At 35.4% G+C, this 13,590-nt stretch overlaps 1 protein-coding gene across 1 annotated transcript in view; it reads left to right on the top strand.

Moving 5' to 3' along the window:
• Positions 1-13,590, top strand: part of LOC117336903 (nuclear pore membrane glycoprotein 210-like) — a 40,901-nt gene that overhangs the window by 2,789 nt on the left and 24,522 nt on the right. The window contains exons 4-14 of the mRNA XM_033897663.1: positions 1,760-1,862; positions 2,870-3,020; positions 5,219-5,348; positions 6,278-6,406; positions 6,567-6,635; positions 7,029-7,135; positions 7,547-7,687; positions 9,514-9,654; positions 10,241-10,393; positions 10,830-10,935; positions 11,505-11,588. Coding sequence (XP_033753554.1) covers positions 1,760-1,862; positions 2,870-3,020; positions 5,219-5,348; positions 6,278-6,406; positions 6,567-6,635; positions 7,029-7,135; positions 7,547-7,687; positions 9,514-9,654; positions 10,241-10,393; positions 10,830-10,935; positions 11,505-11,588 — 1,314 coding nt within the window. The remainder of the gene's footprint in view (positions 1-1,759; positions 1,863-2,869; positions 3,021-5,218; positions 5,349-6,277; positions 6,407-6,566; positions 6,636-7,028; positions 7,136-7,546; positions 7,688-9,513; positions 9,655-10,240; positions 10,394-10,829; positions 10,936-11,504; positions 11,589-13,590) is intronic.

The following is a 13,590-nucleotide window of genomic DNA, read 5'->3' as shown; positions in this document are numbered from 1 at the left end:
TTAACACTTAAACTCATACTAGACTTATTAACAGTTAACTAACTAGTTAATCTGCAGAAGAGAAAGGACCTGTTATAATACAATGGTTTGTCGTGTACATAACATAAACAATGGATTGTCGTGTACATAACGTAACATAAACAATGGTTTGGTTTGTACATAACATAAACAATGGTTTGTTGTGTACATAAAATAAACAATGGTTTGTTGTGTAAATAACATAAACAATGGTTTGTCGTGTAAATAACATAAACAATGGTTTGTTGTGTTCATAACATAAACAATGGTTTGTTGTGTACATAACATAAACAATGGTTTGTCGGGTACACAACATAACATAAACAATGGTTTGTTGTGTACATAACATAAACAATGGTTTGTTGTGTACATAAAATAAACAATGGTTTGTTGTGTAAATAACATAAACAATGGTTTGTCGTGTACATAACATAAACAATGGTTTGTTGTGTAAATAACATAAACAATGGTTTGTTGTATACATAACATAAACAATGGATTGTTGTGTAAATAACGTAAACAATGGTTTGTTGTGTACATAACATAAACAATGGTTTGTTGTGTACATAACGTAAACAATGGTTTGTTGTGTATATAACATAAACAATGGTTTGTCGTGTACATAACATAAACAATGGTTTGTCGTGTACATAACATAAACAATGGTTTGTTTTGTACATAACATAAACAATGGTTTGTTGTGTACATAACGTAACATAAACAATGGTTTGTCGTGTACATAACATAAACAATGGATTGTCGTGTACATAACATAAACAATGGTTTGTTGTGTACATTATAGCGTAACATAAACAATGGTTTGTTGTGTACATTATAACATAACATAAACAATGGTTTGTTGTGTACATAACATAAACAATGGTTTGTTGTGTACATAACGTAACATAAACAATGGTTTGTTTTGTACATAACATAAACAATGGTTTGTTTTGTACATAACATAAACAATGGTTTGTTGTGTACATAACGTAACATAAACAATGGTTTGTTGTGTACATAACATAAACAATGGTTTGTTGTGTACATAACATAAACAATGGTTTGTTGTGTACATAACATAAACAATGGTTTGTTGTGTACATAACGTAACATAAACAATGGTTTGTCGTGTACATAATGTAACATAAACAATGGTTTGTTGTGTACATAACATAAACAATGGTTTGTCGGGTACACAACATAACATAAACAATGGATTGTCGTGTACATAATGTAACATGAACAATGGTTTGTTGTGTACATAACATAAACAATGGTTTGTAGTGTACATAATATAAACAATGGTTTGTTGTGTACATAAAATAAACAATGGTTTGTTGTGTAAATAACATAAACAATGGTTTGTCGTGTACATAACGTAACATAAACAATGGTTTGGTTTGTACATAACATAAACAATGGTTTGTTGTGTAAATAACATACACAATGGTTTGTTGTATAAATAACATAAACAATGGTTTGTTGTGTACATAACGTAACATAAACAATGGTTTGTCGTGTACACAACATAACATAAACAATGGATTGTCGTGTACATAATGTAACATAAACAATGGTTTGTTGTGTACATAACATAAACAATGGTTTGTTGTGTACATAACATAAACAATGGTTTGTTGTGTACATAACATAAACAATGGATTGTTGTGTACATAACATAAACAATGGATTGTTGTGTACGTAACATAACATAAACAATGGTTTGTTGTGTACTTTCCAGGAAATGTCTTCTCTAGTTTGGCTGGTCTGCGGTTTGAGTGGAGCCTCGAACCAGATACGTCAGCTGACCAAGATGTCATCATTGATGCCAGCAACATTCTCCGGTAACTCTTAATTACACAATCAATTAACACCAGTAACACCTTCAGATGGGCATTTTATGACATTATTAGTATACAATCAGTTCATGGCTACAGACATCGTAGTTAAGAATAGTTTTAGAAGATATTAAATAGCACTTTCCTGGCCTCTGAGAATTTTTCACTTGATTGAATGATATTTGAGAGGAACTGATTTTTTGGTCACCTGAGCTGAATGCTCTATTGTAAAGGCCTTTTGTCTGTCGTCATGCATTTTGTGTTAAGTTTTTTCTTCCGAACATGATAGCTTGAGTTAATACAGACAGATTTTCATGAAATTTTGTATGCATCTTTATGCACATAAGATCTCGGAAAAGTTCAACAATGATTTTGTTTGCCTTTGTAGTTTTACTACCAACGGACCTTGTGAACATGCTCACTTGATTGATTATGAATTTTGGTACTTGATTGATTATGAACTTTGGTATTCTGTGAGTTTTATATAAAAAAATCTTGAATAATTTCCTCAACGGGACTGATTTGATTGTAATAGTTATGGCCATATGAAGTTTTGGTCTAGGGTCATGATATTGGGCCAGAAGCATGCTGGGATGAAGGACTACCAAGTTTTAATGTTCAAATTAATTACCTTAGCCTACTTTCAAGTTCACAGGGGTCAAATAGGTTAGATCTTAATTAAAAAGCAAAAGTCATCTATTAGTATATATAAATCAGAGCCTCTTGTTTTAATCTTTGTGATATCTGTACACATAAAAGTCCAGATCTATAGATATATTGGTTACCATATCTACAGATAAATCCTTAAAGATTATACAGACTTCATTAAAGCATGGTTTTTATGATTTTTATGGACCCTTAGAGGTACCAAATTCATGTCTGCATCTTGTTGTATTACAAACTTTTTTAAATTTGGTGTCCGATGACTTTAATTGCCATCACAGAATATGTTATGATTTATTAAATAGAATAATATTTCTTGTTATTTTATATATTTTTTTTTTTCGTTTCAGAATCATTAAATTTTCAGAGTCCCATTACACGCGACCCTCCTACATCGACAGATTGGAGGGACGGGGTCTGCAGGGAGACATGATCCTGGTTGAGGGTATACGGACAGGCAGTGCCAATGTTAGGTCCGTCATACGTGATCCAAGGTACAAGGTTGGTATCTACAGAGACATTTTAACTACCCACACTTCCCTTCAACACATGACGTACATGATGAATCAGGGATCACCACAATTTCAAAATGATGGGTGGAGGAAAATTTTTTGACAATTTTTTCTGAACATGTACTTTTGTGGATGTCATGCAGCCTCGCGGTGCGACGTTTCGAGAAACATCATCAATTATGACATTAAGAATAGAGATTTAATTATGTTGTTTGATTTAGTTCTAAATAAATATGCATTTTAATCATTTGCTCACTCTATGCCATATATATCGTGTAAATTAAAACAAAATAACAGCTTATACCATTACTTTAAAAAACTACAAACATACATTCCTCATTTAAACAATCATCAATTTATTTTCACAAAACCATTTCAATCTCAATTCCAACTCTTTAATATAACATGGAATAAAACAAACTCAAATAGCATCTTTAACTGTTATAAATATGATAAACATTCACATCAAGATCATATTGCATTGTCAAGTATTATAAGTTAAAACATTTCAATTATTAATTTCATAAATTGCACTATAATATTATCAGTGAACATATTAATAGCAACTATTATATCTATGATACAGCATCTACAAATCAAACTCAATGGCAACTTTTACTGGACATAATATAAGAATATATAAAGTATTTAAAGCAATGCACAAGCCACAATATAATTTCAATTAAGATATCAATTCAACACAGTCACTATAATTTTCTCCTGAAAATAGTCTTCACTATGAACAATTGAAGCCAAACACAATTCGTCTCTCCAAATGACATGAACATTCTGCTGTTGCACAGCCCCTTCTAGAAAGAAGCAGCTTTCTTGTAGGGAACTCCCTGGGTAAACACCATCATCAGAGAGTTCAAGATCCTCTGAGAGAGCCTGTTCCTGCTGGTGGTAATAAATAAATAAATAAATAGAAAAATAAATAAATAAATATTTTTGAAAAGCTTAATGAATCTTATTGTGGTCATTACCATATTATAATTATGAACTTCTTATTCCTACAAATTTGTAATAAGCAAAACAATTAAAAACATCAATAAATCTTTGGAAAAAAAACCCCCAAAAAACAAATTAATTATATTTTAACAAATATAATCAAATTAGTACATATTCATTACAAATGTACATGTTATTTTTTAATTACATTGTATATACTTGAGGTGCTAATTAACATATCTTTATTCAATAATAATTAAAGAAAATCAAAAACCTAGATAACACTTTGACCGTTTCGAGATCGTTTTTGGAAGGGAGATCACTCTAATAGTGCTTTCTAAAAATAGCACGTGACAAGAAAACCAATGCACGAAATATTCATTAGATTATTATCATTATCTAGCAAATCAAATATAGGCTAATTGTAAGCTTACCTTGGTCATCTTCATACACAATTAATCCATGCGCATTTCTGTAGCCGTGGCTTGCGCGATATATCAGATTTCAGTCTGTTGGCTGCAGGTTTTCTAGATCGGTTGTCGCGATCGCATGTCGTTCACATGGTGTTCCAAAAAAGGAGCTGATACTCCTCTCTTCATGGTGACATTGCCATACAGTTTTCAAAAATGTATCCATGCTTCTCAAACATCGGCTTAGGTATTGATATTATCAGTTTGATTATCCCAGCTGAATATTAATTCTTGTGAAAAAAAAAATCTAATCGGACCGTCGGTTTTTCCGATGTAGACGATGGTAACATTTTCTCTGATGTCCCGATCGACTGAAACCATACAATCACATCTGTTCCCATGGTCAGAACAGTACACCTACTATTAATTAATTATCACCATCGATATAGGTGTGATCAAGAGATCAGTCGACCGTATCAAAACATAACGGTGAGGCACCTTACCGAGATCGCAATTCGTCAATTAGGCCTAGTTCACCTGTAAAAACAGGGGCCATAGGTAATGAGTATCGGACGCTATAGAAACGGGTCAGTTTTCTGCTTGAAATCGATACAAAATAGGGGTGTTAGGTAGCAATTACATGCGTGGCGGATCGAGTGAATTTGGTTGTGTAAGCGTGGCGGGTACCCAGCTAAGGGTGGCGGGCCGCCACGTTAAAACAGGCAATGGTGATCACTGATGAATGTTGTGTCAGTGTTATTTTTCCATGAAAACCTCGCCATGCATTGCTTTCCCTGTATATTAGTATGATCATTGTTTTTTCCCCCAGAATGTCATGCCGTACGTGGTAAAGATTATGGTGATTGCGAACTTGATGGTCAGTCCAGCTGAAGCGTATGTCCTGAAATACTCCACTGTCAAATATACTGTCGAGCTGATCAAACAGAACTCCATCATCGGTAAGTCTCCCAACTCCAACATTGGTAAGTCTCCCAACTCCAACTTTGGTAAGTCTCCCAACTCCATCATTGGTAAGTCTCCCAACTCCAACTTTGGTAAGGCTTCCAACTCCATCATGGGTAAGTCTCCCAACGCCAACTTTGGTAAGTCTCCCAACTCCAACTTTGGTAAGTCTCCCAACTCCATCATTGGTAAGTCTCCCAACTCCATCATTGGTAAGTCTCCCAACTCCATCATTGGTAAGTCTCCCAACTCCAACTTCGGTAAGTCTCCCAACTCCATCATTGGTAAGTCTCCCAACTCCATCATTGGTAAGTCTCCCAACTCCAACTTTGGTAAGTCTCCCAACTCCATCATTGGTAAGTCTCCCAACTCCATCATTGGTAAGTCTCCCAACTCCAACTTTGGTAAGTCTCCCAACTCCATCATTGGTAAGTCTCCCACCTCCAACTTTGGTAAGTCTCCCAACTCCATCATTGGTAAGTCTCCCAACTCCAACTTTGGTAAGTCTCCCAACTCCATCATTGGTAAGTCTCCCAACTCCATCATTGGTAAGTCTCCCAACTCCAACTTTGGTAAGTCTCCCAACTCCATCATTCGTAAGTCTCCCAACTCCATCATTGGTAAGTCTCCCAACTCCATCATTGGTAAGTCTCCCAACTCCATCATTGGTAAGTCTCCCAACCCCATCTTTGGTAAGTCCCCCAACTCCATCATTGGTAAGTCTCCCACCTCCAACTTTGGTAAGTCTCCCAACTCCATCATATTAAGACTATCAACTCCACCATCGGTAAATAGTATGAAAATCAATTATATAGAAACAATTAGTTCCCCTTAGGGATAGAGTTACCATTTGAGTACCAAGATGTTAGTTAAGTGACATTCATACTGAGATATATATGACATTTGTAACTTGTATATGTTGCAGAGATTGCAATGCCATCAGAACAGTTTTATTTGGAAGTCCAGGACCATATGATCTGTGAGTTCAACGCCCAGACATCATTTGCCACAGCAGCAGAGCTTGGCTCCACAGAGATTGTACTGATGGACAAAAGTATCCTTCCTGTCTGAACTATCACCCAAAATCACCTAGAAAATACTGCCATCAGTTTTTATTAACATTTCATAATTTCATTGTATCTTAAACAGTCATTGTAAACTAGAATTTGTTACAGATTTGATATAAAATGTTTGATAGCCTTAACCAGCATTAGACATCAAGAATCAGGATGTTTTGAGGCGTCCATCTGCGATGATGTATGTTGTCACTGCGAGTCGTCTAGGTATGTAGAATTTGTTTATAACTGGGTGTTTGTTCCTGTGAACTGTTGACACAGAGAGGCAGGCAATATCTCTAAAATCATGTGCTTGGAACAATGAAGTGTTTAATGTGTTAATGAATAGTATACAGTTTTAGTCTGTATCCAATGTAGAAAGACTCTCTCACAATATTTGATATACTGCCATATTCTATAGAGGATTCCCAGTTAGATGTGACCTGAGTAATAACTCTGTAATGATTTTTAGTTATCTGTAGTATTAATGTTTATTCCAAGAATTTCTCAGAACATGCTTATCTTGTAGAGGCAATATTTGTTACAGTTTTAGATTTTACATTCACCGATTCGTGAAAGAAGCAAATGGAATTGCATGTTACTATATTTTGTATTTTTCAGCATTTGTTATTCTGCCTCACAAGAAATGGGTATTAGAAACTGGACGGGAATATGAAATCCTGATAGAGGTTTACGATAAAAACAGTCACAAGGTCTACCCCTCTGATGTAAGTAGACAAATGATGTACATGTCAGACAGTTTTAATTATCTGTAAGCAAGAATATAATCAGCAAATGCAAAATATTTCTTCTTTAAAGATAATGCAGAAAAGATGATACTACAATTGCAGCATTTCAAAATTCCAGGTGGCACAGTGGTAACACACTTGCCTTTCACCTATTACAATGTACATGAAAAGGTATGGGGTCACCTGCTGGACCAAGTTACCTTTCTCTGGGTAATCCAGTTTCCTCCCACAGTAAGACTTGTAGTGCGCTTCAATCCAGGCTAACAAGAGTGATTGATAAAAGTTAAAAAAATAAAGTTTAATTATAAAAATTGAGTGAATAAATTTTGAAATGTAAGAGATTAAAAATTCATTGTTTTATATTTTTCATCACTGTTTACCTGCTTCTAGAACGTTATCATCAAGGCAGTGTTCCCTAAGGAATATTTCGAAGTCTTGTTCTCCACCAAAAATGGTACATACCACAGAGTAAAGACCCGAAACAACGGACAAACAGTGCTGGATGGAACCCTAGCCACTGTGATCAGAACAGTAAGTCAGTTTGGTGTTAATTCTATGTAAGGAATAAGGATGATAGAAGAAAATGTTAACATTTCTTATTATATTAGTTCTTGTATTATAACGTCATCATTTCTTGAAAGTTGTTTATAAAGCAAATTGAGTTATTTTGCCTTTTATTCACCTGTAATAAGTACCATCCATGTATGTCAGTATATTTATTATGACAATTTAATAGGAAACATCATGTTGTGATTAAATGTATGTATTGCAATTCAATATGTCAAAATTCACGTCCATAAGCTAACCGATAGTAAATTAACAAATTTGAAATGGTGCAATACCAAGTGATCAATCGTTGTCAGGTAAAGCGACGAATGACCGAGGGCACCCATTACTATGTCTACTATGTAGAGGTAAATCCACAGGCTTGTTATGTACCCAACAGGCGTGTCAAGCACCAGTATTAGCTTGTCATGTACCCTTTGGGCTTGTCATGTACCAGATGGGCCGATGTACCTTTTGAGCTTGTCACTTTCCCGATGGGCTTATCACATACTGGACTCGTATACTCAAAAAGCTTGTCTTCCCAGGCTGTCATGAGAAAATCTTGTCATGTAGTGCTGCTTTATTTAGATATATATGTTTAATAGTTGATCATATAATCAGCGAGTTCAGGCTTTATTACAAGAGAGCAGGCATTCTATTGTGAGATTTGTAACAAATACCTGGATACACAACTTGTAAAAGGTTGACAAACTCTTCAATACTGTTTAAATAATACATGTATTTGAAATACCAAATCTGTTTATCGAAGCTTCGCATTTCTGAACATAATTTGAAATAATTGAAATGAGGTCACTACCCAAAATAGAGTGCATTTGGATGAAATGTTGTGCTACAAATTTGTTAGCCGACTTTACTAACACAGCCTATTTTGGGTAGTGAGCTGATTTCAGCAATAAGAACATATTAGATGATGATGATGATGATGATGATGATGCAGGCATGTGGTCAGTTATGTCATAATTATACTTCATGGGATGAATTAGATGACATGATTATTCTATTTGGTGTTGAATTCTTCTCCGAATTAAAATAAGACATTGATTGATATTTATGAGCAGACACAGTCTTTGTTTCTTTGGGAACTTAACTAACTGTCAACTCGTAACTTTGGCGAACTTTGGGAAATTAGAATTATTATCTGCCTTAAAAATTCTATATGAAAAAATAAGTTTGATTGTTGGAGAAGTCTTTAACTAGCTTACAGCATTTGTACAGTACTAGACCAAGCTGCTTAGATACTAGGGTTTTAAGATCACTTCAGCAAGAATGTTCACTTTATGTTCATCTGCATTTTGCTGATATACACTGTATATTTGAGTATAGCTTGAAGTGTATCTTTGCAGATCATATGTTTTAGTTGTATATAATGGATGTCATTGCAGCTAAATAGGTATTATATTTTAGCTATTTCAGAAAGTTGTTTTGAATACTAGTGTAATGCTAAATATTTTAAAACCTAAACAATAAGGATATATAACTGCAATTCAATATTAATGAACACAAAATATATAAAACAGAACTGTTCAGCTATCAATTTTAGTTAATTGAAAACATACGAGTACATGTATTGTATCAGCAAATGTATATGGTAAACTTCAAGTTATATCATTTGTATGTGAACATAATGACTAGGTCCCCTCCATACAAACCTAGATGGCATTGTCATAGTTGAACATGAAGTCTGGTAGGTATATTGGTTACTGTAAAATGTCTATACAAATGTCGTCCTTCAGGAGATTATTTTTATTGACTGTAAAATCCTGACAAAACTTTGTTGTTGTTGATTATAGGATGGATCAGAGTACCCGATCAGTCCAGCCATCAAACAGATACAGCCAGTGGAGATTTATGACCCTATACTGGTAAAACCATCGGAACTCTTCTTTCCTTGGGACCCACACATGCCAATCAGTCACCGCTACCAACTACAGGTTAGTTTATATTCCATTTCCCATCTGTACCAATTTCAGGTTAGTTTATATTCCATTTCACACCTGTACCAATTACAGGTAAGTTTATGTTCCATTTCACACCTGTACCAATTTCAGGTTAGTTTATATTCCATTTCACACCTGTACCAACTACAGGTAAGTTTATATTCCATTTCACACCTGTACCAACTATAGGTAAGTTTATATTCCATTTCACACCTGTACCAACTACAGGTTAGTTTATGTTCTATTTCACACCTGTACCAACTACAGGTAAGTTTATGTTCTATTTCACACCTGTACCAACTACAAGTTAGTTTATGTTCTATTTCACACCTGTACCAACTACAGGTTAGTTTATGTTCTATTTCACACCTGTACCAACTACAGGTTAGTTTCTGTTCCATTTCACACCTGTACCAACTACAGGTTAGTTTATGTTCTATTTCACACCTGTACCAACTACAGGTGAATTTCACAATATACAATTACTCTATAATTCATTTGATGTATAGATTATGATATGTTATTTCAATAAGAAGATGATTAAAGAACAAAGCTATAATTTGTTATCTCCTGATTGCAGGCTACAGGAGGAAGTGGGGAGTACATATGGAAGTCGTCACAATCACAGATCACCGTTGTCAACATAAATGGGGAGATAACTACAGGTCACACAGGAAGTGCAAACATAACCGCAGCTGACACGAGGAACCAGGCTCACTGGGGTTTGTCTACTGTAAGTCTAAATCTTTTTCTACCACATGCTATAATCTTTTCGGGTCGGATGGGTGAAGGAGTATTGGCATCATGCTGTCAGACCAGTGACCAGGGCCGTTTTCGTTTATCACACTGTCCAAACAGTTGAACTGGTTAGACCAGAGTTGTTCGTTTATGAAATAAGTAAGGACCTGGTGATATTTTGTTGTTTTCAAACGAGCTTTGACAAAGAATTCCAAGGCCTGCATTAACATCTGTATGTAGGTCCGTCAAGATATATGCTGAAATATTACATACAAAAATTGACGAACTGGTTTGTCCATATAAACGAACATGCCCCAGTACATAGTGTGAAGTTTCAAACTACAGAGTGATTTTTCTCAAATTTGTATGCCTTTTTTATGACATTCTTGTGAAAGTTGTATGTGACACTAATCTGTTGACTGTCCTTTAAGGTACGAGTACTGCCACCATCAGACATGTTGTTCCGCCCCAGAAAAGTCGAAGCCGCTGTGGGGACAGTTCTAGAGCTGCCTCTGGCGGTGTTTGCTCTATATAAGGGTGAGTATAGGAAAATGATTACAAGATGACTATTGATAGCTCTGGTAGACTGGTAGTTTTAGTTGATTTATCACATAACTGGTCTGTAATATGACTGTCACAAATATTTGAAGATACATTGTGATGTGAAATTAATTTATGACGTCACAATAGATATTTGACATCACACAATAATCTATAGAGAAAGTCACTGGTCTTATATATATAGACAAAATTGAAAGTTTTCACTAGATGTAATCTCATAAATATGAGTTATGTGATATTAAATTGAATCTTACACTTGTGACTAAGTCATATGGAACTATTGAACACATTTTTGATACTCATGTAATATTCATTATACCACGTGTCCTATAAAGGTTTTGTCAAGTGTTTTGTATTCTTTTAAAGGACCAATTGTAATATGTAGTTGTCGCATACAATGTATTCTTGTACTTTTTCAAGGATCTCTGAGTAAACCTATATCTTGTCCATATTTTGCCTTGTTTAGAAATTTTGAGTTCAACTTTACATTAAGATTTCGTTAGCATGTCAGTAATTTGTTTTACACATTGTTGTATCGTTTCTAGGGACTCCCCGAGAATTCAATGACTGCAGAATGATGAGGCTGAATGTAACCTTTACTGACCAGACTGTGTTCCAGTATATGGAGGGTAATGAACACACAAATTATAACAACTGACAAATGTGGATAACTACCTGTTATATTTGAGTGTTAGGATTACATCTTTACATAATCTCCTTTCACCTATATCCGTCTCTTCAGAACATAATTTAAGCCTTCCGATTAGCCTTTTGAAGTATAGAAATTAAACATGGCCCCAGTTATTAGGATAATACTTTTGTGTTGTGTTTGTCTGTCCGTCCATATTTTGGGCAGTGGTAAGATAGTGTGTCATGTACCAACCAAAGTAGGTCTCTCTGACCTATATTTTGACCTTTGATTTACATCAAAGAAAAACTTTGTCTTGACTGTATCTCCTATGTGTACTGTTATTCATTGGAACGTCATCTCTGGATCATGGGTTTATCTAGGTGAGACGATGTGTTAGTACCAACTGACCGACATTTTGATATTGGACCTACAGCAAAACAATATTGTTTGAGTCTAATCTCCTGCACTTCATGTCACTGGAACCTCTTATGTTGGGCATGAGTTCACTTGCACTGAAGTTCTCATATCGCCTACTAAGTTTAGCAATTCAAAAGGAACCTTCCAATTAGCCTCGTTATTAGGTCACCTGAGACGAAGTCTCAAGTGACCTATTCTAATCGCCTTTTGTCCGTCGTCGTCCGTCGTGCGTCCGTAAACTTTTTACATTTTCGACTTCTTCTCCAAAACCACTTAACAAAATTCAATGAAATTTGGCAGAAAGTTTCTATGGCTGAAGGTCAACCAAAATTGTGAATTATATGGTCCCCAGCCCCCAGGGGCCTGAGGGGTGGGGCCAAAAAGGGTCAAATTGACTAAAACTTCAAAAATCTTCTTCTCTACTCTCAGATATGGTAGAATCAAATACTCTTCATAGATGGAAGGGTCTTAAGGTGCTTTATCAAAATTGTGAATTTCATGACCCTGGGGTCTCACGTTTGCCCCTGGGGAGGGGGTAAACTTTACTATAGTTTATATAGGGAAATCACAATTTTGACTATTATTTGTTGGATTTCTATTGGAATTCATTCTAACTTGTATCAAATTATCAGCATGGGATGACACTTTGATGGTATGTACATGTTGGCCCTGGTTGACCCCCAGGGGCTGGTGGGCGGGTCCAAAAAGGGTCAAATTGACTGAAATTTCAAAAATCTTCTTCTCTACTCTCAGATATGGTAGAATCAAATACTCTTCATAGATGGAAGGGTCTTAAGGTGCTTTACCAAAATTGTGAATTTCATGACCCTGGGGTCTCACGTTTGCCCCTGGGGAGGGGGTAAACTTTACTATAGTTTATATAGGGAAATCACATTTTTGACTATTATTTGTTGGATTTGTATTGGAATTCATTCTAACTTAGTTCAAATTATCAGCATGGGATTACAGTTTGATGTTATGTACATGTTGGCCCTGGTTGACCCCCAGGGGCTGGTGGGCGGGGCCAAAAAGGGTCAAATTGACTGAAATTTCAAAAATCTTTCTCTATACTCTCAGATATGTTAGAATCAAATACTCTGCATAGATGAAGGGGTCTTATGGTGCTTTACCAAAATTGTGAATTTCATGACCCTGGGGTCTCGCGTTTGCCCCTGGGGAGGGGGTAAACTTTACTATAGTTTATATAGGGAAATCACATTTTTGACTATTATTTGTTGGATTTGTATTGGAATTCATTCTAACTTAGTTCAAATTATCAGCATGGGATTACAGTTTGATGTTATGTACATGTTGGCCCTGGTTGACCCCCAGGGGCTGGTGGGCGGGGCCAAAAAGGGTCAAATTGACTGAAATTTCAAAAATCTTCTTCCCTACTCTCAGATATGGTAGAATCAAATACTCTTCATAGATGGAAGGGTCTTAAGGTGCTTTACCAAAATTGTGAATTTCATGACCCTGGGGTCTCACGTTTGCCCCTGGGGAGGGGGTAAACTTTACTATAGTTTATATAGGGAAATCACATTTTTGACTATTATTTGTTGGATTTCTATTGGAATTCATTC

This window comes from Pecten maximus, chromosome 10 (assembly GCF_902652985.1).
Source record: "Pecten maximus chromosome 10, xPecMax1.1, whole genome shotgun sequence".
NCBI classification, from domain to species: domain Eukaryota; kingdom Metazoa; phylum Mollusca; class Bivalvia; order Pectinida; family Pectinidae; genus Pecten; species Pecten maximus.
The sequence above is the reverse complement of the archived record's forward strand: the minus strand, read 5'-3'. Positions and strand labels throughout refer to the sequence as shown.